The sequence below is a fragment of the Ranitomeya variabilis genome, chromosome 2 (genome assembly GCF_051348905.1).
Source record: "Ranitomeya variabilis isolate aRanVar5 chromosome 2, aRanVar5.hap1, whole genome shotgun sequence".
Lineage (NCBI taxonomy): Eukaryota > Metazoa > Chordata > Amphibia > Anura > Dendrobatidae > Ranitomeya > Ranitomeya variabilis.
Window position 1 is genome coordinate 1,004,898,736 of NC_135233.1, and position 24,024 is coordinate 1,004,922,759.

Below are 24,024 nucleotides of genomic sequence, written 5' to 3' on the forward strand. Positions count from 1 at the left end.
TGCCCCAAGACACTTCAAAACTGTCAAGTGAAAAAAAAAAAAACAAAAAAAACATAATATATATTACTTATAGAATCATACAAGACAGTTTTTCAGTAAACTTGCAATGGCGAGTTGCCAGTCCATGGGGCAGTTGTACAGAGAAGCATTGAAGAAGGTCCATAGACTTAAGATAATACCACACTTTAAATTAAAAAAAAAAAAAAAAAAAAAAGTGACTATGTGCCACTTATGGTAATTTGCCTTTAAATAATCCTGGCACTGAAAACAGATTTTGGGTAAAGCCGGTATTTTGCGCACCCCAAAGACTTTTAATGTATAACTAGTTAAACTAGCAGTGCAGGAGTGCCAATACCATGTGTTGTAGGTAAATCCCAGAACTTAAAAACACACACACACAAAAAAAAAAAAAAAAAAAAAGTACAATCATAGAAGTGCACAGCCTATACATCAGAGCAATGATGGCAACATGGTCATTTAAGGGTAGGCTCACACAGGGTGTTTTTGCTGCATTTTTTGCTGCGTTTTGTGCTAATTTTCAGCCGCTTTTTACAGTACCAGCAAAGCCTATGGGATTTCAGAAATCTCATGCACACATTGTTTTTTGTGTGATCAGTGTTTTGTGCTTTGCTGCGTTTTTTGGACATAGAGCATGTCACTTCTTTCAGTGTTTTTCACCCACTGACTCGAATGGGTGTTGGGGGGGGGGGAAGGAAAAAAAAAAAAAAAAAAAAAAGGCAGCAAAACCCCAGGTATTTGCTGATGAAAATTCAAGGACATCAGCATGGATAAAGAAAAAAAAAAAAAAACCGCACCAAATATGCAACAAAAAAACGCACCTAAACCTGCATTTTTGGCGCAGCTTCTTTCCTGCCAAGATCAGGTTTTGTTACAAAAAAAAAAAAAAAAAAAAAACACTGCGTGCATGCGTTCTTTTTTTGCCTGCGTTTGTTTATGCGAATGCGTTCGATATTTCCAGGAGGGCGTGTCTCAATGGGCGTGTTCCTGGACAGGCGCAGTCCGAAGTACACGTGCATCGAATGCATGTCCTGCGTACCAATGTGTTCCCATAGACCGTAATGCGTTCTTTTGACTCACTCATCCGCATGCGTATGTCTCCGCTAAAATTGCCGCCTCAAAAAAAAAAAAACAAACAAAAAAACAAAAAAAAACACACAGCAACATGTTGCGTTCGCTGCACACCGCGAAACGACGCATCCGCAGGCGAACTGATGCTAACGCATGTCCCAGCGTACACAATGTTAAATATATGTACACAAGACGCATGCGGATCGGTACGCAGGTATACACTAATGTGAACCCGGCCTTACAAAGCTGCGTGTTCGGAGCTCAGTGTTCGCCCCTGTGCACCTCTTCTGCTCTTGCCTGGTCTTATTTTGAGAACATTCAGCTTAAGTCTCCTACACACCATATATTCTGACTAAATGACTAACCCCAAGATGCCTGTACAGTGCTGAGGATTAGTTTAGAAACAGCAGAGAAATAAACCATGCAGAACTGGTCCATGGCCTGGGCTCAGACTGAACCCGAGCCGCAGATGCAGCCTTGTTACTCCTGGGTCATATAGCAGCTATACGAACAAATTGGGCACTGTAGGTGCACTGGAGCCATAAAAGCAAAGTGGACATAGAATAGACTCTTTAGTCCTAATACTGCGTAAGAGCCATTCTGCTACACCGAAAAAAAAAAAAAAAAAAATTGTCCCCTGCCCCTCTGGCAAAGTCTTAGCAACAATTTTTAAAGCAACTGTCAAGTTCTGATTCTCAAAACCATTCAGCAAATCTGTACCTACAAGGAAGCTCACCTGCCATTTTCCTACATCTTGCTTTTTACCTCCTTTTCATTAGGGCAGAACCATGATCTGTGACTAAAGTTTAGCTACAGGGCCTTAAGGGAATCTGAGGTAGTCTGAGACACGCCCCTCTGTCTCATCATTGGTTCAGGCTTCTGCTGACCCGCCTACTGCAGCACTGCCTCTTCTGATTGGCTGCTGTGTATGAAGACAAGTCACATGATCACTAGGACGTTAGAGATTGGAGAGCACATTTCCTGTATAGCAAAGGCGTAATGGTTATAGGATACAGAGAACAAAAGATGTGAAACTGTCTCCAACAATAGAGGAAGGAGCCTCAGTAGGGGAAGCCTGGGAGGGGCGCTTTATAGAAAAACACTGCTCACAAGCCCATCACATAGCTATAGTGAGCCCGCATCTGTCCTGTGCAGCAGAGGCTGGGAAGATATACAATAGAACAGACACTCCATGGCAGACAGACCAGCATCACAATGTTAGGATTTTGCTACATATTGTATTACTAAAGGCAGTGGTTTATGTAATAAGAGTAAAAGCCACTTTCAACCAAGGCGTAATCCTGAATATTCCTTTTATACTGTACACTGAAGCAAGAAGTCCCAAAGTGCTGCTTTATCAGTCAAGGAAATTTATTGTACTATAAGGTGGACTTTTTTTTGTACAAGTGGCATGCATTAAAGGGAACCTGTCCTGTGATTCCTGCCGCCCAAACCGCGATCGCAGACCGGTATATTTTTCTCCAAAACATTTTGACATCTAAGAGAAAATACAGGTCAAAGACTACGCAAGTCCCATCACTGGCTAATGTCCCTGGCCGGATACTCCCAGCACCGCTCCAGATGTGTGACCGACCTCCACCAGAGACCTGTCAATCACTGCAGTGGCACTGGGAACAGCCGACTGAGGGTGGTATTTGATTAGTCTAGTCTCTGCTATAATTCAGTCGGACAGAACGTTTCAAAGAAAAAAAAAAAAATGATATACCCGTCTGCAATTGTGCCATCCAGCTCGGATTCATGCTGTCCGCTAGTGCCTTGGGCAGTATGAATCACTTGACAGGTTCCCTTTAAAGGAGCGTGCAGGGCAAGTGTGAAATGTGTCTAGTGCTGGACCTGTGGAGGATGGCACAAGTGTGGTGACATGTGTATTCGGCACAGCTTCCCTCCATTAGACACTTCAACCTTTTGCCCCTGAGGTTCCTGTAAGATGAGGATATGAATTCTTACTCCATAAAACAAGATGTATGGTGAATGATAAAAAGGATATCATCATAACTTCCCTTTAACAAAACCAGACCTGAGTGAGCCATCAGTAAAGACTGGCAGGGATGGCAGCTCAATTTGTGTAAAAAAAAAAAAAAAAAAGTACCCTACAGTTACCACTTAAAAATGGAGGCTTAAAACCAGTGGCATGGATAAAAACCATCAGTTAACCCTGTGCCAGACGGTACAGCTGAGGTTTGGGTAACCCTAGAACAGATATTACTGATTGGGTTACAGTTCCTAAAAGAATAAAATAAAAATAAAACCACACTACACACCATGTAAGACCCCTCTCTGGAAAGAAGGCGCAGCTCACACTGCTCCCCATATCCATTAGCTAAGAACACTGGTTTCCATTGCACAATCACCAAACCGACACAATACCAAACTGTCAACAACTGGGATAAAAAAAATAAAAAATAAAAGCCATAATCTCCACACAGCCACAACCCACAGACTCTCCGATCACATGGAGAGGAGCTGGAAAGCCTTCTAAGTCTTGAGTAAGGAAGGATGATCCCCTGATCACTTCTGTCCTGTGGGTCCCGCCGATCGGGCCACGTCTTCTGCCCATCGCATGCACAGCCATCCCCCGGAGGAGGCGCATCATCCATCCAGCGGCTTCCCTAAGTAGACCAGTGTCACTTCTGTGTTCCCGTACACCGCAGAAACTGCTGGATATAGACTGGCCTTGGGAAGTCCCCTAAATGCCACCCCTAAAAACTCATAGCCGCGCTCGAAGGCCAGTGTCTTGTCTTCCATGTCCAGGATGACTCTGATCCTTTCACCTATCTGCAAAAGAGAAACAAGGTGAGTACAGGAGGCACGACCGCTAACACAGGGCAACATCACCAAAGTCAGTGTCTGTCGGGACCATCAGCACAGAATGACTGTTCACACCAAGCACAGGCACTCGGTGCATCATGGCGGGGCCAAAGATTTACATACACCTTCCCACCCATCTCCTCCCTTCTGTGGCCCTATGAAGAAAGCTGTTAAAGAAGAAGAGGGTGGAGATAGAGGGAAGACAAGCATCAGGTGTATGTAAATGATTGGCCCCGCCATGACGCACTGAGCGGCGGGACTTTGTCAGCACAGAATGACTGTTCAAACTGTCTCTTTACAGGGAATCTGGCAGGAGCATACTATAGAGCAAGAAAGCCTGATTCCATCAATAGGTCACTTAAGCTGCTTGCTGCTTTTCTGATAGAATCCCTCTTTTCTCTGCTGTAGATGTGGCAGTGATTAGAATGCCGAGCTCTGTATAACCCGGATTGGCAGATTGATGACAATGTACACAGTTGCCAATTGGTGGTGGGAATGGGGTTGCACAGATTACCCTGACTAATCTGCACGTGAGACCAAGTCCCTCTAGTGATAATCTCCTGCTAATAAGACAATTATTGTAGCTACAGCACAACACAGCCTAGTAAGTGACATCCCTGGAATCAGGCTCTTAGGCACTATATTCTGCTGCTCCCACATTAAAACAGAAAAAAAACCATCTGCTGACAGATTCCCTTTATAGGGACTCTGCACAGGATGACTGTTCAAACCAAGTTCCACCACTTGGTGATTCACGGCAGGTTTCAATCATTTATGTACATCTCCCCCCCACCTGACAGCTCAGGCTTCATACAGAGAAAGGTGGAGATAGATGGAAACAAAGCAGGTGTGAAGGGGTAGATAGAAGTTTGGACCTGCCATGAAGCACTGTGCGCATGTGCTTGGTTTGATCAGTCATTCTGTGCAGATGGAATCCCTTACTGACCGGAACAATTTTCATGCCAGTTTCACAATATTTACTTTTTTGCGGGAAAAACATGTAGTTTTGAATGACACCAGTCAAAGAGGTAAGGGGCAAATTTTAAGGCCGAAAGGTAGGGAAAAAAATAAATAAAGACAAAATACATAATTCTGCCATTGCATTATAGGTACTAATTTTACAACATTTAATGACTAAATATGTTTTTTTAAATATTAAAACAAAAAAGTTTACGATTACCATTTTTATAAAAAAAAAAAAAAAATGTCAGTCCCTTTAAGCAGAAATAGGTCCCTTTACAGTAGTCTGTTCAGTAGCCAGCTTAGAAAACATGTTAATGGTAAAGGTTACTTTTCACTTACTTGATATTTGGGTGCATTGTTGCACTGTGGAAAACTTCCATTCACTTCTCCATTGTGCAATAGGTTATTATCAACTAGGTTCCAGCCCCAACTCTGGTCGTCACTACCAAGGAGCGCCACGTATCCCTGGCACTGCATGGGAGCACGCTTTGTTGCAATGCCAATGACCGCCACTGTGCCAAGTGGCCCTTCCCACCACACTTCCCAGGCATGGCGTCCCTCACTGAAGCCAATTTTGGTGCGCGCCCCGTCCGTGCTCTGCGCGATTGGATTGCGATGCAGAGTAAAACCATTCTTCTTAATATATACATTCCTAGAGCAGTCATTGGAGCTGAAGCCATGCTGGAAGGCTCGCATCTGCAGAGAGATACCGATACTCAGACTGAGCCAAGATTGGGTATTACTAACAGTACAGCAGAGCTGAGGCACATCGTATTACAAACACATCTGCAGCTCTCCTCAGTTCTTACACCTCTGCTGCAGAGCTGTGCCCAACTGCAACTTCAGTATCAATCTCTTAGGGCTCCTTCTCACTTGCGAGAATACGTGCGAGTCTCACATGTTAAAACCAAGCTCTGGCACCGCACTCCAGAGCGGAGCGTGCGGCTCCAAGTATTGCTATGCAGCCGCACGCTCCGCTCCGGAGTGTCGGCGCCAGAGATTGGTTTTAACATGCGAGACTCACACGTATTTCTTGCAAGTGAGAAGGAGCCCTTAGGCAGCCAGTGAGGGGGTGGGGAGCGCAGCCAACCTTTGTCTAACAAACAGTTGTAACTCTCCTCTCATTGTTCTGTCAGTTCAGCTGTACACCCTCCCCCCCCACACTGGCTGCCTGTGACATGGTAGCTGAAGTAGTGTTAGTTGTAGTCCGGCACAGCTCTGCAGCGAGATCAGGAGAGCGGCCACTACACGTCACACTGGTAACCATTACATATCACACTGGTAATGTCCCCCTTTCATTTTCATATTCTCAAGGAAATTTGGATCCAGACCATAAGTGGTGTACTCCAGGGAAATGATATAGAGATTGATTATACATACAGTACTGTTCCTGCACTCACTATAAAGAAGAGATACCCAGTGCACTTCAATTATCTTTAGAACACACAAACTTACGTGTGACAGTAGCTGCTCCTCACTGCTCCCCCCCCCCCCACAATCTTGTCTGACATGACATTACAACACACACACACACACACACACACACACACACACACACACACACACACACACACACACACACACACACGTCAGGCTCTGCCTGTGAGGAAAAGCCAGTTCCCAGCTAATAGCAGGGGCCTGTAGCAGGCTGTTTCTAGCTGCCCGCCCTATGTCTGTCTCTATTTAGTCAAAGAACAGGGGGCATGCTCCCTTCTAATAGCTGCCATGCCAACAAGAAAATGCTAAAACACCCTGTGATCCTCTGCTGTACAACCCATGACGGTGCATACTGCCACATGTCATACAGAAAGCAGAGGCCTGCACTGGTAGTCATTTATCCCCCATATCAACTTGGTAGTGTCCTGTACCGGGCAACATTATCACTCTGGATGGTCACGTGACGGCTCAGCCAGATGAGAGCATCAAGCCGTGTGCTGCAGCATCTGTCAGGCATGGTATGAACCCCCCAGGTCCCATTGCTCTGTTCCTGATATTGGGCACCAAACATACATGGGCTTAGAATAGATGCCATAAATGCATAGATATTTTATGTCTGTATGACACGTGGCATTATGCACCGTCATGGGTTGCACGGCAGAGGATCACAGCGTGTATTTGCATCTCCTTGTTGACATGACTGCTACTACTAGGGAGCACGCGCCCCTGTTCTTGGCCTAAATAGAGACAGATATCATGGAGAATGCAGTTAGGAACAGCCTGGAGCTGTCCACGCCTTTGCCATTATCAGGGAACTGGCTGCTCCTCACACTTGTGTGTGATGTAATGTCACAGACAGGAGGGGGAGCAGTGAGGAGCAGCTTCTGTCACACGGAATTACAAGGGTCATACAGATGACTGAAGTGCACTGAGCAGCTCATTTTTATAGTGTATGTGTGCAGGAACAATAAACATTTTTATCTCCCGGGACTAGTCTTAACAGCCCATTTACATACAAGAAAAATGTAGAATCTCTCTGGAATAAGACATTGGATCATAGACTTCACATATCACTTTAGCCAGCTACCTATGACCTACATGACCATATAGATGGCTTACAGGGTAGATCTATTGACAGATTCCCTTTAAAGGAGTTGTCCAGAATGTACATATTGATCAAAAAGGATAACCTTGGTGGGGGTCAGAGACCCAGAAAACCCCCTGCTCAGCTAATGTCTGCTCCGGCAGCAGTGGTATGCAAGCAATGTATTGAGTGAACGAAGCAATGACAGCACTATGACGGGGACATTAAATGGGCAGAGCTGCAGTGTTCGGCTAGGAAATGGTGTCAGGGAGGTCATCAATATTTGCGGCCCCCAGTGATTTAGCACAGATGCTCTGGTGTTCCCCCCAGTCCTCATTTACAGGCTGCTCAGTGATGACATGAGGCCATTGATTGCTGGCAGCAGTCACGTACATCATGTCATCGCGGGAAGACAAAAGACTGGTGGGGAAACATAGCATCTGCGCCAGATCAGTGGAAGCCTGGACAAAGGCACCATTTACTTGGATTTTAGCACAATTACTGCTTTCCCCCCCTACACTGACAAGCTCTGGGTACCTAATCCACCTTTGCAGCTGAGTAAAGGGGAAACTATCAGCAGAAACTGCCCCATTGCCTAAATCAGCCATTGGGCACATGACATTTTTCTCTCCTCCCGTTTTAATCATAATTCATTGAAATCTTGCAGTTTTCACACTGGCTACTGAGGTTTTTCTTCATTAGACTGACTTCCTATCTCAGAAAGCCAGAACATGTACATTAGTCACAATGGTCAGACCCCAACCCTCTAATATTGAGGCATCTGATGAGGGCGTGCAAAAGTCACTGACAGAAGGGGAGCTGGGTCAGCTGTGGCATCAGTCACTAATCCTGCCTCTGCTGATTACGCTTCCTGAAAGGACAGGAAATACAAGTCTAAAATCTCTTCAGTGGCCACTGAAAATTGCAAGATTGAGAAAAAATGATGTTAAAGATCATATGAGAAAAAAAAAAAAAAAAAAAAAGCCTGTCATTCTTAAAAGGAGTCTGTCATCAGGTTTTGCTAGCCCATCTGATAGAAGCATAATGTATAGCAGAAATCCTGATTGCAGTAATGTATCACTTACTGGGCTGCTTGCTGTCATTTTGATAAATCATTTTATCAGCTGCAGAGCTAGCAGTTCTCTGAATGCTAAGCCCATCCACACCACTGATTGGCAGCTTTCTGCCTATGCAGTGTACAGAAAAAGCTGTCAGTGTTAGAAATGGGGTTATACAGAGCTCATGAATATGGAGTACTACATGACAGCAGGTTTTTTAGTCCTCTAGTGATAATCTCCTGCTGATAAAACAATTATGTTATCAAAACTACACGAAGCAGCTCAGTAAGTAACATCCCTGGAATCAGGCTCCCTGTCTACATTATGCTGCTATCAAATTATGTGGCAAAAATCTGGCGACAGATTCCCTTTAAAGATCTATTAACACAAAAACCTGATTTAAAGCACCACTCCAACTTAGTTTGTTTTTCAGTGCTGGAGTGGTGCTACTAATCCAAGGTTCTGGATCTTAGGGTACCGTCACACCGTGCAATTACGATCGCTACGACGGCACGATCCGTGACGTCGCAGCGTCGTATGACTATCGCTCCAGCGTCGTAGACTGCGGTCACACTTTGCAATCACGGCGCTGGAGCGATGCCGAGGTTCGCTGGTAACCAGGGTAAACATCGGGTTACTAAGCGCAGGGCCGCGCTTAGTAACCCGATGTTTACCGTGGTTACCAGCGTAAAAGTAAAAAAAAAAAAACCGTACATACTGACCATCTGATGTCCGTCAGGTCCCTTGCAGTCTGCTTCCTGCTCTGACAGTGCCGGCCGTACACTGAGAGCAGAGCGCAGCGGTGACGCCACTGCTGTGATCTGCTCTCACTTTCCGGCCGGCACTCACAGTCAGAGCGGGAAGCAGACTGCAAGGGACCTGACGGACATCAGATGGTGAGTATGTACGGTGTTTTTTTTTTTTACTTTTACGCTGGTAACCACGGTAAACATCGGGTTACTAAGCGCGGCCCTGCGCTTAGTTACCCGATGTTTACCCTGGTTACCAGCGAACTCATCGCTGGATCGCTGTCACACACAACGATCCAGCGATGACAGCGGGAGATCCAGCGACGAAAGAAAGTTTCAAACGATCTGCTACGACGTACGATTCTCAGCAGGGTCCCTGATCGCTGCTGCGTGTCAGACACTGCGATATCGTAACGATATCGCTAGAACGTCACGAATCGTACCGTCGTAGCGTTCAAAATTGCACTGTGTGACGGTACCCTTAGTCTAAGGGCATATGCACATGCTGCGGATTTTGCTGCGGATCCGCAGCAGTTTTCCCTGAGTTTACAGTACCATGTAAACCTACGGAAAACAAAATCCACAGTGCACATGCTGCAGAGAAAACGCGTGGAAACGTAGCGTTGTTTATTCCGCCGCATACGTACTGACGCACACTGTGCCAAAAAAAACACAACGGGGGCAGCGGATGCAGTTTTTCAACGCATCTGCTGCCCCATTGTGATGTCCGGGAAGGCGGAGTTCCGGCCGCGCGGTAGGAAAAGGCAGACACGACACACCAAAAAACGTTACATGTAACTTTTTTTATGCCGACGGTCCGATGCAACACGACGCATCTGTCACATGACAGATGCAACGTGTGGCAATCCGTCGCAATGCGTCGTTAATGCAAGTCTATGGAGAAAAAACACATCCTGCAAGCAATTTTGCAGGATGCGGTTTTTTCCCAAAACGACGCATTGCGACGTATGACGCTAGTGTGAAAGTAGCCCAAGTGTGAATTCCGCAGTGGTTAACACCTGCTCCATAATAGGAATACGCAGGTGTAAAACTGCATGGGTAATCCACACAAAATCCGCGGTAAATCGCAGTGCTTTTTAACTGCGTATTTCTAAAAACAGGTGCGGAAAAATCCACAGAGGTTCCATCTACATGTGCACATACCCTTATACTTCGTCCACGTCGCTGCTCTGGTCCCATGGCGCCATCTTGTGACAGTAACAGTCACATGCACTCAATGCATTAGTAGAACAAGGATCTTACATTGAAAAAAGTGACCTTGGGCTCACCCAGCAGACACTGGAGCGATCCAGCAGGTCACAATTTGCTGAAGACTGACAGAAGCGATGGCAGGTGAAGATGGCAGGGGGAGAGGGCAATACTAGGGGCAGGAAACGTGGAGTGGTAGAACCATTCCAACAAACACTGGAGTGGTGCTTTAGGCAATAGGTCATTTTCTGATGATTTTCCTCCAAGTATATTGTTCTCCATAACCTGTCATGTCAGGCTTGTGAGAGTGACTAGTGGTGCTCAAAGAAGGCCCAGAAGATGTGTATGCCACCATTCAGCCGATCTGCCATCTTTCTGGCCTGCCTATACACAGGAGCGCTCGGCTCCGCATACACACCAGAAAATTGGCAAATGCCACCAAATTCAACCGATCTGGCTGACATTTACTGAATATGTACAAGAGTCTCTTATTTGCCCTTTGGATCCAGTGCTGATCCTCCAGCAGTGACAGTGCAGAGGGCATGTGCCATATCATTGGCATCAGGGCTCCCATGGCAGAGTAGCGATGGCAATTATATGCTGTACCATTGGGGAGGCCAAACACAGGAAGACAAAAAAAAAAAAAAAAAGCTACAGAGCTAACACAAACATCCATAATGTAGAAGAACCCATGTTAAGGGAAGCAGTCAGCTGGATTTTGGACTATAAAAACCCAATAAACAAGCAATAAGGGGGGGTCAAGATATGCAGGTGAGAGACAGACGTCCAGTCCACACGAATAGACAAATAAGACAAGAATTGCCACAAATTTCAAATGAAAACCATTTTAGCAAAAATGACGGTGACGATCCTTGTCTACTACCTGTACATGTGCACTGGACATCTTTGTCTCCCTCCTGTTTGTTACAAGTCATTTTATTGTGTGAATTCATATTTTAATATTTTCTTGATTAAAGGTCCTGTTTTAATTCACTCCTAATGCGCTGATCTACGTCTACTATAATACCCACCATCACCGTTCTGATTACTGCTGAAAAGGACCTGCTGCTAAACCCAGGGCAGATTTAGGTGCAGAAATATTGTACATTTTTGGCAGAAGCTGTTCTTCGCATTATGAAGGGGGTGAAATCTGCCTCTTAAACTGACAGGCTGCAAAGATGAAATCCACAGGTCAATTTTGCTGCTTTTTTTTTTTTTTAAGTGTAAATTCTCCACCTAATTTGCAGGAGGAGAAAAAAAAAACCCAGCAGGTTTTCTGGACGCAAATCAGATGTGTATCGGAGATGCGCCTGTATGCTTAAAGCGGAACATTCATAACATTGTAGTGGTGGGGCAGAAGGACAAGACAAGCATTTTCAGAGTGATCGGGCGAGATTTAAGGGGGTTGTCCACTACTAGGACAGCCGCTTCTCCATCTGAAGGTTTGCCCTTGTGGAGACGGCTGCTCTTTCCTCCCTGTACAATGCCGCTTATTATGATTGGGCTGTATCGTACAAGGGAAAAAAATGCCCCATTGAAGACTGTTAACGCCCCTTTGGTTTAAGGGACATTTGCATGATGGGCACGGGAACATTCAAAAGCCCATCTCAGCAATGCAGGGAAGGGAGAAAAAAAAAATAAAAAAAAGTTATAATCAGCATTTCAGCCCCGTTAGTGTCCATCTAGGCTTTAAAGCCGAGCGGTCGCCGAGTCAGAAGTGTCTGCTCTCCGCTCCTGTTCTCGCTGCACCTGACTATTCAGGTTCTGGACCTGCTGTAGAGACACAGATGGACATTTTTAATGTGTGCTAATTTTTATGCTCTTTACAAAGTGGGTGTGACTGAGTAATAATGCAAAACAAACTAAATCCACACCCCAGAGAATCCTGCGAGCTCCACCCACTTGGTAAAGACCATAAGTAGCACTAAAAAAAGGCCAAAACACTGGAATGTTATAGTAGGATTAAGAAGAAACAACGGAATGGTGAGGGGGCAGCGGGAACAACAGGAGAGCAAAGGCCGGACCCTCGTCACCAGGTGAAAGGGAGCGATCAGCACGGCTCTCCGATGACTGGACCGACCCCACACCCGTTACCATGGTGAAGGGTTGGAGCAGGACACCGAGCTGTGCAGGCGTCCAATGTCAGCGTCACCTGCGGAAGGGATCCGCCCAGGAGGGGCCTCACAATAACGGGGCCATGTTCTGCACAGGCTCCAATCACACTGAGCAGCAGGGAATGAATGGAGGCCACACTGGAAACATGCAGAGACGGCAGCCACCAATCAGCTGGCCGCTGACATCTCCACACCCGCCTCAGATATAAGAGCAGTGATGTGATTGGCTGGGAGGCTCCGCTCACCTTCGCCTTGTACGTGGGCAGGTTGCACAGGACGTCGGTGCGCAGCGCCTCCTCGCTGACCGTCCGCAGGCACAGGCTCCGCCACACTTCGTTATTCTCGTCCCCGTGCAGGCAGCGATGCCAGTGTTTACAGACCAGGCCGCAGCTCCGGAGGTCTGACAGGTCAAGGTAGGAGAAGACCAGCTCCAGCACCCGGCTGGGTAATCTCCCCGAGCCCGCGGCGGGAGGCGGTGGTGGAGGAGGAGGAGGCACGGCGGGAGCCGCAGAGGGAGCGGCGGCCACAGCCATTCCCTCCGTTTTTCCCGGTTACCGGCTACTCAGACCCCGCCACCCTCCCTCATCACCCAGCGCCGAGCAGCGACATCCTGCTGCATCACGTAATCACTAGCCAATCAGCGGCGGCGGGCACAAAAATAAATAGAAGGCGATCCAATCACGTGTGAGATAGCCGCGGGCTCCAGTAGTCTTCCTGTTCTGTCTCCACCCTGTAGGCCTGCTCCAATCACAGGTAGCGCCTGCCTCCTTATGACAGTGCGGGGCCCAATCACAGCGAGAAGCTCAGCTGCGCATGCGCCTCACTTAAGAACCACGCCCCACATTCAGTGAGTTACATCACTGTAGCCAATCAGAGTGCGGCTTTTTACTTTTGCTGGAAGACTATGGCCAATCGTTTGTAGACCGCTGAGTGAGGCACAGGCAGGCGCTGCGGACTGTGCAGAGTGAGGTGCGTGCTGTCCGGGCAGTGCCCGTATCACGGGTCCGTTCTTCAGGGCAGCAGTGCATGCTGGGGCTTGCTGTGTTGCTGCTGCTCTTCCGCCTTGTCCGGTAAAGTGTCCGTGTGCTCCACCTTGTGTTACACTGGAGTAGTGTAGGTAAAGTGGGGGAGCTCTATAGCGATCACACGGCAGGCCCGGGGGCGGAGCGGAGAAATGTGGAGCAGCTGGTGTACACAGGCTGCATGCGGAGGCATGTCACACCTGCAAGTGACCACTCCAGGTGGCCCCCAGCGCATGCGCAGCAGCTACTGTTATCACTGAGCCATTGTTTCAATTTTAAAGTGGTTGTCCACTAGTGAACATCCCATTTATTAATGACCACAGGGTGCTGCATAAAAAAAGTCAGCCGGAGACTCTGTAGGGTTACATTGTAAGTAAAGGGTCAGACAGCCATATACCTAGGACGAAGGTCACAACGCGGCCATATACCTAGGACGAAGGTCACAACGCGGCCATATACCTGGGACGAGGGTCACAACGCGGCCATATACCTGGGACGAGGGCCACAACACTTCCATATACCTGGGACGAGGGCCACAACACTTCCATATACCTGGGACGAGGGCCACAACACTTCCATATACCTGGGACGAGGGCCACAACACTTCCATATACCTGGGACGAGGATCACAACGCGGCCATATACCTGGGACGAGGGTCACAACGCGGCCATATACCTGGGACGAGGGTCACAACACTTCCATATACCTGGGACGAGGGCCACAACACTTCCATATACCTGGGACGAGGGTCACAACGCGGCCATATACCTGGGACGAAGGCCACAACGCGGCTATATACCTGGGACGAGGGTCACAACGCGGCCATATACCTGGGACGAGGGTCACAACGCGGCCATATACCTGGGACGAGGGTCACAACGCAGCCATATACCTGGGACGAAGGCCACAACGCGGCTATATACCTGGGACGAGGGTCACAATGCGGCCATATACCTGGGACGAGGGTCACAACGCGGCCATATACCTGGGACGAGGGTCACAACACTTCCATATACCTGGGACGAGGGTCACAACGCGGCCATATACCTGGGACGAGGGTCACAACGCGGCCATATACCTGGGACGAGGGTCACAACGCGGCCATATACCTGGGACGAGGGTCACAACGCGGCCATATACCTGGGACGAGGGTCACAACGCGGCCATATACCTGGGACGAGGGTCACAACGCGGCCATATACCTGGGACGAGGGTCACAACGCGGCCATATACCTAGGACGAGGGTCACAACGCGGCCATATACCTGGGACGAGGGCCACAACGCGGCCATATACCTGGGACGAAGGTCACAACGCGGCCATATACCTGGGACGAAGGTCACAACGCGGCCATATACCTGGGACGAAGGTCACAACACTTCCATATACCTGGGACGAGGGCCACAACACTTCCATATACCTGGGACGAGGATCACAACGCGGCCATATACCTGGGACGAGGGTCACAACGCGGCCATATACCTGGGACGAGGGTCACAACGCGGCCATATACCTGGGACGAGGGTCACAACGCGGCCATATACCTGGGACGAGGGCCACAACGTGGCCATATACCTGGGACGAAGGCCACAACGCGGCCATATACCTGGGACGAGGGTCACAACGCGGCCATATACCTGGGACGAAGGTCACAACGCGGCCATATACCTGGGACGAAGGTCACAACACTTCCATATACCTGGGACGAAGGTCACAACACTTCCATATACCTGGGACGAAGGTCACAACACTTCCATATACCTGGGACGAGGGCCACAACACTTCCATATACCTGGGACGAGGATACAACGCGGCCATATACCTGCGACGAGGGTCACAACGCGGCCATATACCTGGGACGATGATACAACGCGGCCATATACCTGCGACGAGGGTCACAACGCGGCCATATACCTGGGACGAGGGCCACAACGCGGCCATATACCTGGGATGAGGGCCACAACACTTCCATATACCTGGGACGAGGGTCACAACGCGGCCATATACCTGGGACGAGGGTCACAACGCGACCATATACCTGGGACGAAGGCCACAACGCGGCCATATACCTGGGACGAAGGCCACAACGCGGCCATATACCTGGGACGAGGGCCACAACGCGGCCATATACCTGGGACGAAGGTCACAACGCGGCCATATACCTGGGACGAGGGCCACAACGCTGCCATATACCTGGGACGAAGGCCACAACGCGGCCATATACCTGGGACGAGGGCCACAACGCGGCCATATACCTGGGACGAAGGTCACAACGCGGCCATATACCTGGGACGAAGGCCACAACGCGGCCATATACCTGGGACGAAGGCCACAACGCGGCCATATACCTGGGACAAGGGCCACAACGCGGCCATATACCTGGGACGAAGGTCACAACGCGGCCATATACCTGGGACAAGGGCCACAACGCGGCCATATACCTGGGACGAGGGTCACAATGTGGTGCTCGGACTGGCCAATAACCTATATTTCAGTGCTGCTGTCAGGAGGGCCGCCGGCCAGTCTGAGCATTGCGGTGTGATCCTCGTCCCAGGTGTATGTCCGTCTGTTCCCTAATAGCGACTTCCTGCTCACACATAGACCCGTGTGGTCCGGGTAGTCAGGGGAGTATAGTAATACACCTACACTACATATACATTCACACAGGTTTAGCACATGAAAACCTTAAAGGGGATTGTTGCGATGTGAAAAAAGGCTTCCAAAGAGCCCGTTCTGCTTTGTGATGAGGTTATTTGCATATATTCCTTCCCAGTAGAGCGTTGCATGGCTAATAAGTCTCCCATGCCAGTTTAACACTCTCCTTAAAGTGGACGTTCATCAGTTCGAGCATGAAAAACTGTCCACGTCCTGGAATCGCAGATTCAGAGCTGAATAACACGACTTGTAAAAATAGTAATTTCTCCTCTGCATTGCTCATATATTAGCGTGTAATTTTAGGTTATAATTTATGATCGTTTAACTGGGCGTTACCAGAAATTTCACTAGGGGTGTGGTCTCCTTCTCCTGCATGAAGATGACCAATTATAAGGAAGCAGCAACACGGGGGGAAAAGAGCACGGCCTCCTCACTGATGGCATGTAGCTTCTGGGTAAAGATGCAGCAGAGCTGAGTTTTGAATTATTAGGCCACGTTCAGTATTTGGTGAATATTTTACCTCAGTATCTGTAAGCCAAAACCAGGAGTGGAACAATTAGAGGAAAAGTATAATAGAAACATGTCACCACTTCTGTATTTATCACCCACTCCTGGTTTTGGCTTACAGATACTGAGGTAAAATACTGACCAAATACTGAGCTTGTGAACGTGGCCTCAAAGACACTTCCAGATCTCCTCACTCAGTGCTGTCAGCTCTAACCCTCCCTCCACACTGACTGCTGTGAGATGAGATCTGGAAGTGTTTGTAATGATACATAACCATAACTTGGCTCTGCTATCTCACAGCTCTGTAATCTGAGGTTACAGTCTGCTTCATTGGCCGCATACGCTGTCGTGGGCTCAGCTCGCTGCTGGGAACCTTTTAAATGCTGCTTTCAATCTCTGTTAGTGGCATTTGCAGTGTGTAACATGCCGTTCAGCTCAGTTATTGGCCCCCTCACAACATGATTGCGGGGCACTGATGGGTTGCTATGGCAGCAGGGTCTGCTGGGGTCGCCTCTGCTTGCCATTATGGTACTTCTGTGAAGACCCGCTTATAGCTGCACTTCATGAGAAGCTGTAACACTATGGTATTGCAGTACATAGTATAAGCGACAGATTAATTGCAGAATCAAGTCCCCAAAGGGGACTAAAAATAAATTTAAAAAATACATATTTTTAAAAATATTACAAAAAATATATAAAATGACACTCTCAACCTCCTTTTTCAATTATAGAAATAGGTCTATTTTTTATTTGTCATCCCGATGTGTCTGTAAAAGTCCGATCTATCAAAATATAAAAGTAATTAACCCGACTGGTAAATGCTGTAAAGAGAAGGTAAATCAAAACACCAGAATTATTTTTATTTTATTTTTTGGGGGATGCTGGAACATTACAAAAAAAAATGCAATAACCCAAAATTGTATCAATAAAAACATCAGCTCAGCCACGAAAAAAACAAGCCCTCACTTAGCTCCATTGATGGAAAAATGGACGGGTCTCAGAATATGGTGATGTAAGCAAATTTTATTTTTTTGTTTTACGACTTTACAATTTTTTTACAAAGTTGTAAAAGTATTGTGACCAGGTATTGGTGAGTATGGCTGCTTTTTTTTTTTAATCTTTCATTGTCATCCTGTCTCTGAAGATAAAGAGCCTGTTGAAAACTCTTTCTGAAAGTTCAGGAAGTAGGAGTCTAAAATGGCCTCAGTGGCCGGTTCTTAAAATTGCGGGATTACGGTAATCATTTTCTATTTTAATAAAGATTATTTGAAAAACACAAAACACAAGCCTGATTGAAACAATAGGTCACTTTCTAATGTCACTTTCCCTTAAAATGAAGCGGACTCAGATGCCAGCTAACCTGTACTCTTAAGAGAAACCTTTCTCCTGGTGAACATGCATGAAAGACTTAATGATATCATTACCTGATGTTTACTTTGTAAACTTTTATTCTCTTAGCTGCAAGTGGAATAATGGCAGCAAAGTGGGACTCTGGTCATGCCAACCCCATACTGAGTCTGGCCATCAGCAAGGACAGAGTGATTGCTTCTGGGGCTGAGAGTGGGGAACTTACCATCTGGAACGAGCAGGGAATTCCCATCAGCACAGTGCGTCTGAAGGGAGATGACGATGTGACGAGTTTGGCGTTTTCCACAGTTTCTTTCTCTAAGGTTTATGCTGCTCATGGGGAGACGATCACCGTGCTGGACACCAGAGCGTTGGGAGAACCAGTGGAGACCTTCATCGTCAACAAGGAAGAGATCAACTGTATTTCCGTCAATGAGACGGACAACCTCCTAGCGGCCGCTGACGACTCTGGTACCGTGAAAGTCCTTGACCTGCAGAGTAAGAAGGTCTGCAGAACCCTTCAGAGGCATACTAATATATGCTCCGCAGTTACCTTCAGACCCCACCGGCCACAGAGTCTTGTCTCATGTGGGCTTGACATGCAGGTGAGTTATTATCCGGACTCCTCTTTGATTTTTGACTCCCAATTATTTCCTGAAGACATGACAGTCGGGTCTGAACCCGTGAGGTATTGATGCAGATGTAAAAATGGTGTGTTTTTCTAGTCCGGCAGAGTACTGTCTGGAGTTGGACTATGGAACCTACAGCAATTTTTTTTAGGACTGTCACCCTCTTTTATTTTCCAAAGATTGACAATGGTAGTGTTTTGTTGTTTTTTTTAAGCCTTGGCAGAAGGAATAATATTGCTTTAATGTTAACGGGAGGCTGTGAGCTCATAATGACTGTTCAAATCAAGCTCGAGCAATCTGTGCACCTTGGACATGGCCAAACAGTTTACCGCACCTTCTCGCCTATTTGTTTTCCATCTATTGCTGCTTCCCTATTGATGGACAGCTCTGGATTTATAGGAAGCAGTCAAGGGCGATGATGGAAAACAAGTAGGTGGAAAGGTGCCCTGAACTGCTTTGGCTCGCTGAGCACATGTGCTTGGTTTGATCAGTCGTTTTGTGCTGGCAGACTGCATTTAACTCCTAAGTTTGCAGGACTGTCATGGTGATATTCCTCGTAGAGCCAGTATATATTGCTGCACAATCTAAATTACTTCCAGGACTCCCAATCAGGGTGCTTCATGAATTTGGAGCAAATTGCTGATCAGCGGGGGTCATATTACCCGAGATATATTACCTTTGTGAAAGAAGGTGCCGTGTATGAGGAAATCGGCACATAGTGCACACTCTTTGCACGTCTGTGATGACATATTCTACAAAAGCGGACTGTCAAAATCGCAGTAGAAAATCCAGCTCACCACTTGCGATTCCACACTTCTGGAGCACGGATAGCACCTGGGCAGGGTGCAACAACCAATGAAGAATACCGAAAAATCCAGCTCACAGATGAAGTCCAAAAAAGTGCATTTTATTTTCCAAGGTACACGAAGCAAAGATTAAAATTGTGTGTTCACAGAAAAGAGAGTACAGGCATCTTTTGACGCATTTCGAGCGACATTCACATTTGACAAAGAGCAAATGTCGCTCGAAATGCGTCAAAAGATGTACTCTCTTTTTTGTGAACACACAATTTTTATCTTTGCTTCATGTACTTTGGGTAATAAAATGCACTTTCTTGGATTTCATCTGCGAGCTGGATTTTTCGGCTTTCCACAAAACGGGACTGCCATTAGAGTTCCTCCTAGCGAAATGTTACTTCAGCAGTCAATAACGGATGTGACACGGGGCCAAACTGTAGATCCAGGATTTTCCTCTTTTGTATGGCACTTTATGGCTGACATATTGTAACCCTGTGATATTTGCAAATGTTTTGGCGATAATGTTTGAGTTGATGTTTCGTATTCTTCAAAATGGGATCTCTGTTTACTACGTGGTGAAGGGAAGAATACTACAAACATTCATGTCGTGTTCTGTCATCTGTAGGTGATGCTTTGGAGCGTGCAGAAAGCAAGACCCCTATGGCTAACCAACCTGCAACACTTGGCGCAAGATGAAGAAGATCTGGATCTCCAGCAGTCTCCCGGTCAGCTCTTTAATCCACCGCTGGCTCATTCACTTTCCGTATCCAACTGTGGCAATGTGTTCTGCTGCGGGGCCGAGGACGGCAAAATCCGATCATTTCGGATAACCGGGACTCGTTTTGAGGAAGAGCTGTGTTTTAAGGCTCACACCCAAGGCATCTCCCAAGTCAGTTTTATAGGACAAGACCCTGGACAGACTTTGCTACTCTCAGGAGGCAATGATGGCAGAATATGTGTCTGGAATCTGGAAAAAGAGACCACTCAACCTCAGAAACCGCAAAAACCTCACCACTCGAAAAAGTCTGCATCCAAGGTGAAAGTGAAACAAATGGCCGAGGCGTCTTCAAGAGTTGGTTGTAGTCTATGCATTGAGCACGGAGAAAAAGTGAACTGGATTCTTGGAGCTGAACTCCAGGGGTCAAAAGTGGTTCTGGTTGCAGACCCTAGCAATGCCATATCCGTGTATCCGCTTGGGGAGCTCTAGCTAGCTGAGGCTGCACATTAAAAGGGGGTTATCCAGCGCGTCTCGCTTGTCCTTCAGGAGAGACACCGGTGTCGCATCATTAGCCCGTTGCCAGGTTTCTTGCATGTGCTCTTTTGTAGCTAGTTGGAAAGGTGCCTGAGATCTGCTACTACCTGTCAGGCAGTCGTCAGCGCCACATCGGCAGCACCTCTTACCTGCCAATACAGAAGAAGTCCTGGATAACCCCTTGGAGACTTATTAGCAACAGACATACGCACCCAAGTTACATCAATCCTTGCTTGTGACTCGCCAGTGCCTTATAAAATGTTCTACTTTTTCTGCACGAGGACGGTAGTCCGTGATTATAATGACGTTCTATCCCCGCGCTATAGACACAAGTTGTCCTCCAGTAATGTGCGATGTTAATGGACAAGGGCCGGTGCTGGAATTATTAAGGCTGATGTTGTCCATGCAAGTCTTAACCCCTTCACCCCCGGAGCTTTTTCCGTTTTTCCATTTTCGTTTTTCGCTACCCTCCTTCCCAGAGCCATAACTTTTTTATTTTTCCGTCAATTTGCCATGTGAGGGCTTATTTTTTGCGGGACGAGTTGTACTTTTGAACGACATCATTGGTTTTAGCATGTCGTGTACTAGAAAACGGGAAAAAAATTCCAAGTGCAGTGAAATTGCAAAAAAAGTGCAATCCCACACTTGTTTTTTGCTTGCCTATTTTGCTAGGTTCACTAAATGCTAAAACTGACCTGCCATTATGATTCTCCAGATCACTACGAGTTCATAGACACCTAACATGACTAGGTTATTTTTCACCTAAGTGGTGAAAAAAAATTCCAAACTTTGCAAAAAACAAAACAAAACAAAATTGCGCCATTTTCCGATACTCGTAGCGTCTCCATTTTTCGTGATCTGGGGTCAGGTGAGGGCTTATTTTTTGCGTGCCGAGCTGGCGTTTTTAAGGATAGCATTTTGGTGTAGATACGTTCTTTTGATCGCCCGTTATTGCATTTTAATGCAATGTCGTGGCGACCAAAAAAACGTAAATCTGGCGTTTCGAATTTTTTTCTCATTACGCCATTTAGCGATCAGGTTAATGCTTTTTTTTTTATTGATAGATCGGGCGATTCTGAACGCGGCGATACCAAATATGTGTAGGTTGGGTTTTTTTTTAATTGATTTATTTTGATTGGGGCGAAAGGGGGGTGATTTAAACTTTTATATTTTTTTTATTTTTTTCACATTTTTAAAAACTTTTTTTTTTACTTTTGCCATGCTTCTATAGCCTCCATGGGAGGCTAGAAGCAGGCACAGCCCGATCGGCTCTGCTACATAACAGCGATCATAAGATCGCTGCTACACAGCAGATTTGCAGGTGTGCTGTGAGCGCCGACCACAGGGGGGCGCTCACAGCCACCGGCAATCAGTAACCATAGAGGTCTCAAGGACCTCTATGGTTACAATGGAGGAGCATCGCCGACCCCCGATCATGTGACGGGGGTCGGCGATGCGCTCATATCCGGCCGCACGGCCAGATGCGGTAGTTAAATGCCGCTGTCTGCGTTTGACAGCGGCATTTAACTAGTTAATAGCGGCGGGTGATCGCGATTTCACCCGCCGCTATTGCGCGCACATGTCAGCTGTAAAAAACAGCTGACATGTCGCGACTTTGATGTGCGCTCACCGCCGGAGCGCACATCAAAGCGGGGGTCCCGACATGTGACGTACTATACCGTCACATGTCGGGAAGGGGTTAATAAAGGGGCTTGATGGGGTAAGATGCACCAAGTTATTGGAGGCACACGCCACCTGGTGAATTTGGTGCATCTTCTCAGTGGTGTGCGCCTCAACAGAAATTCACCCCAATCAGCGACTGGAGTAACAATTCTGGTGTATGTTACGCCATTAAAGTAGCGTAACTTTTGAAATATTTAGCGCCACCACATCCATTCCCTCCCATTGCTCCACCCATCTTGATAGAGCTGGCCGGGATTGGTTATTTTTCAAAGTAGTTTCACCCCAGAAAACTGATGGGTTTCCTCTTCTTTCACGAGGATCAGGTGGTCTCCCACATTACCCCAGACAATCAGTGGCCAAATTCCAGCTGATGCAGATCAAAGAGCTTTGGACTCAGATGGAATGTGACCACTGCAGCCAATCAGTGGGTGTTAATGGATTGAAGCATTCACCTGACCCCTCCTGCCAGAAAAAGATGTCAGGAGACTGGTATTGAGGACGCCAGCAAAATAGAGACGAAGCGGGGACCAGTAGTTGAGTTTTTTTTGTTTTTTTTTCCCCTTCAAGCCTATGTTTCCACAATGAGTATTTGCATTTTTGATGCAGATTTTCTAAAGCATTTCTGCAGCTATTGGGTTCCTTGTGTTTTTTCAGCGCTTTTCGTATTGTATTTTTGTGTGCTTTTTTTTTTTCTACTTGCGTCTTTATCGCGTTTTTGAGGCTGCATTTTTTGTCTCTCCTTAGGTGTCATGTTTTAAATAAAGCTGCTTTGTTTTTGATATTTCCTGGTATTTGGCTTTGACAAAACTGTAGACAACATGTGGTTTTTACTGAGCTTCGGCAGCAGAAAAGCGCTAAAAATAATTTTTTTACCTGCAGATTTTATGCATTGAATGCAATTTTATGAGGAAAACCCTCACATAATACACAGCATACCCGCGAGAGACATTGACTTGTTGCGGATTTTAAACTTGCGCCGCAGGTCAGTTTACCCTAAGACTAAATTAAAAGTACAGTGGGCAGGCGGTTTCTATAAATCTCATGCACTTGGCGGTAACTGTAAGATGCTGCGTTTTTACACTGTGTGAAAAACTCATAGTGGGAATGAACCTAAAACTATCATGCGTCCATTTTAAACTAATAAAGTAATTAAGCTGCTGTTTTATTCTGACCGAGCTGTAATAGGTTAAAGGGAAACCGTCAGTAGGATCCACCCTCCTAAGCCGTCTATATGGGCACGCAGGTCATGAGAAGCTGAATATAATGATACTTTGATATCTGCCATCCGATGTCTTATTCCAGAGAAATCCACGTCTTATATGTAAATTAGCTGTTACAGGTTCTGGGGAGGACGCTGCTTGGATGATAACTCTGCCTCCAGAGCTTATTTTACACAGAACAGGCGAAATTAACATTGTCTTCTTGCAAATACATTCTTTGCTTCTCTCTGAGCTCTGCTATATTGCATCATGTAAAATCACCTCTGGAGGCAGAGTTATCTTCCAAGTAATATCCTCCCCAGAGCCTGGAAGAGGTCATTTATATATAGTGATTAAAGATGATTTCTCAACAAGAAGGCATCTGATACGTGACACACAGG

General features: G+C 46.8%; 2 protein-coding genes across 4 annotated transcripts; one reads left to right on the forward strand and one right to left on the reverse strand.

Annotated features, from left to right (window-relative positions):
• Positions 1-1,271: 1,271 nt before the first annotated feature.
• On the reverse strand, positions 1,272-13,318 carry FBXO45 (F-box protein 45). Its single transcript, XM_077291249.1, has 3 exons — positions 12,778-13,318; positions 5,221-5,577; positions 1,272-3,885 (listed from the first exon to the last, which is right to left on the reverse strand). Exons 1-3 carry the CDS (start codon positions 13,063-13,065, stop codon positions 3,700-3,702), a joined length of 831 nt encoding a protein of 276 aa, XP_077147364.1. The 5' UTR covers positions 13,066-13,318; the 3' UTR covers positions 1,272-3,699.
• Positions 12,807-23,203, forward strand: WDR53 (WD repeat domain 53). 3 transcript variants are annotated; one of them, XM_077291246.1, is made up of 4 exons: positions 12,807-12,945; positions 18,175-18,668; positions 20,115-21,150; positions 22,438-23,203. In XM_077291246.1, the coding sequence occupies exons 2-3, from the start codon at positions 18,189-18,191 to the stop codon at positions 20,694-20,696; spliced, it is 1,062 nt and encodes a 353-aa protein (XP_077147361.1). In that variant the 5' UTR covers positions 12,807-12,945; positions 18,175-18,188; the 3' UTR covers positions 20,697-21,150; positions 22,438-23,203. The 3 variants fall into 3 exon arrangements, with proteins under 3 accessions (XP_077147361.1, XP_077147362.1, XP_077147363.1); XM_077291247.1 differs by lacking the exon at positions 12,807-12,945 and adding an exon at positions 13,329-13,501; XM_077291248.1 differs by lacking the exon at positions 12,807-12,945 and adding an exon at positions 13,500-13,602.
• Positions 23,204-24,024: the final 821 nt, after the last annotated feature.

Excerpts from the sequence above, each read along its gene's own strand:
- FBXO45 (XM_077291249.1), bottom strand. The coding sequence starts at position 13,065 with ATGGCTGTGGCCGCCGCTCCCTCTGCGGCTCCCGCCGTGCCTCCTCCT. Across the intron at positions 5,578-12,777 it reads TGCCCACGTACAAGGCGAAG|ATGCGAGCCTTCCAGCATGG; the intron begins GTGAGCGGAGCC and ends ATCTCTCTGCAG. Across the intron at positions 3,886-5,220 it reads ACAATGCACCCAAATATCAA|ATAGGTGAAAGGATCAGAGT; the intron begins GTAAGTGAAAAG and ends TCTCTTTTGCAG.
- WDR53 (XM_077291246.1), top strand. The coding sequence starts at position 18,189 with ATGGCAGCAAAGTGGGACTCTGGTCATGCCAACCCCATACTGAGTCTG. Across the intron at positions 18,669-20,114 it reads CATGTGGGCTTGACATGCAG|GTGATGCTTTGGAGCGTGCA; the intron begins GTGAGTTATTAT and ends TGTCATCTGTAG.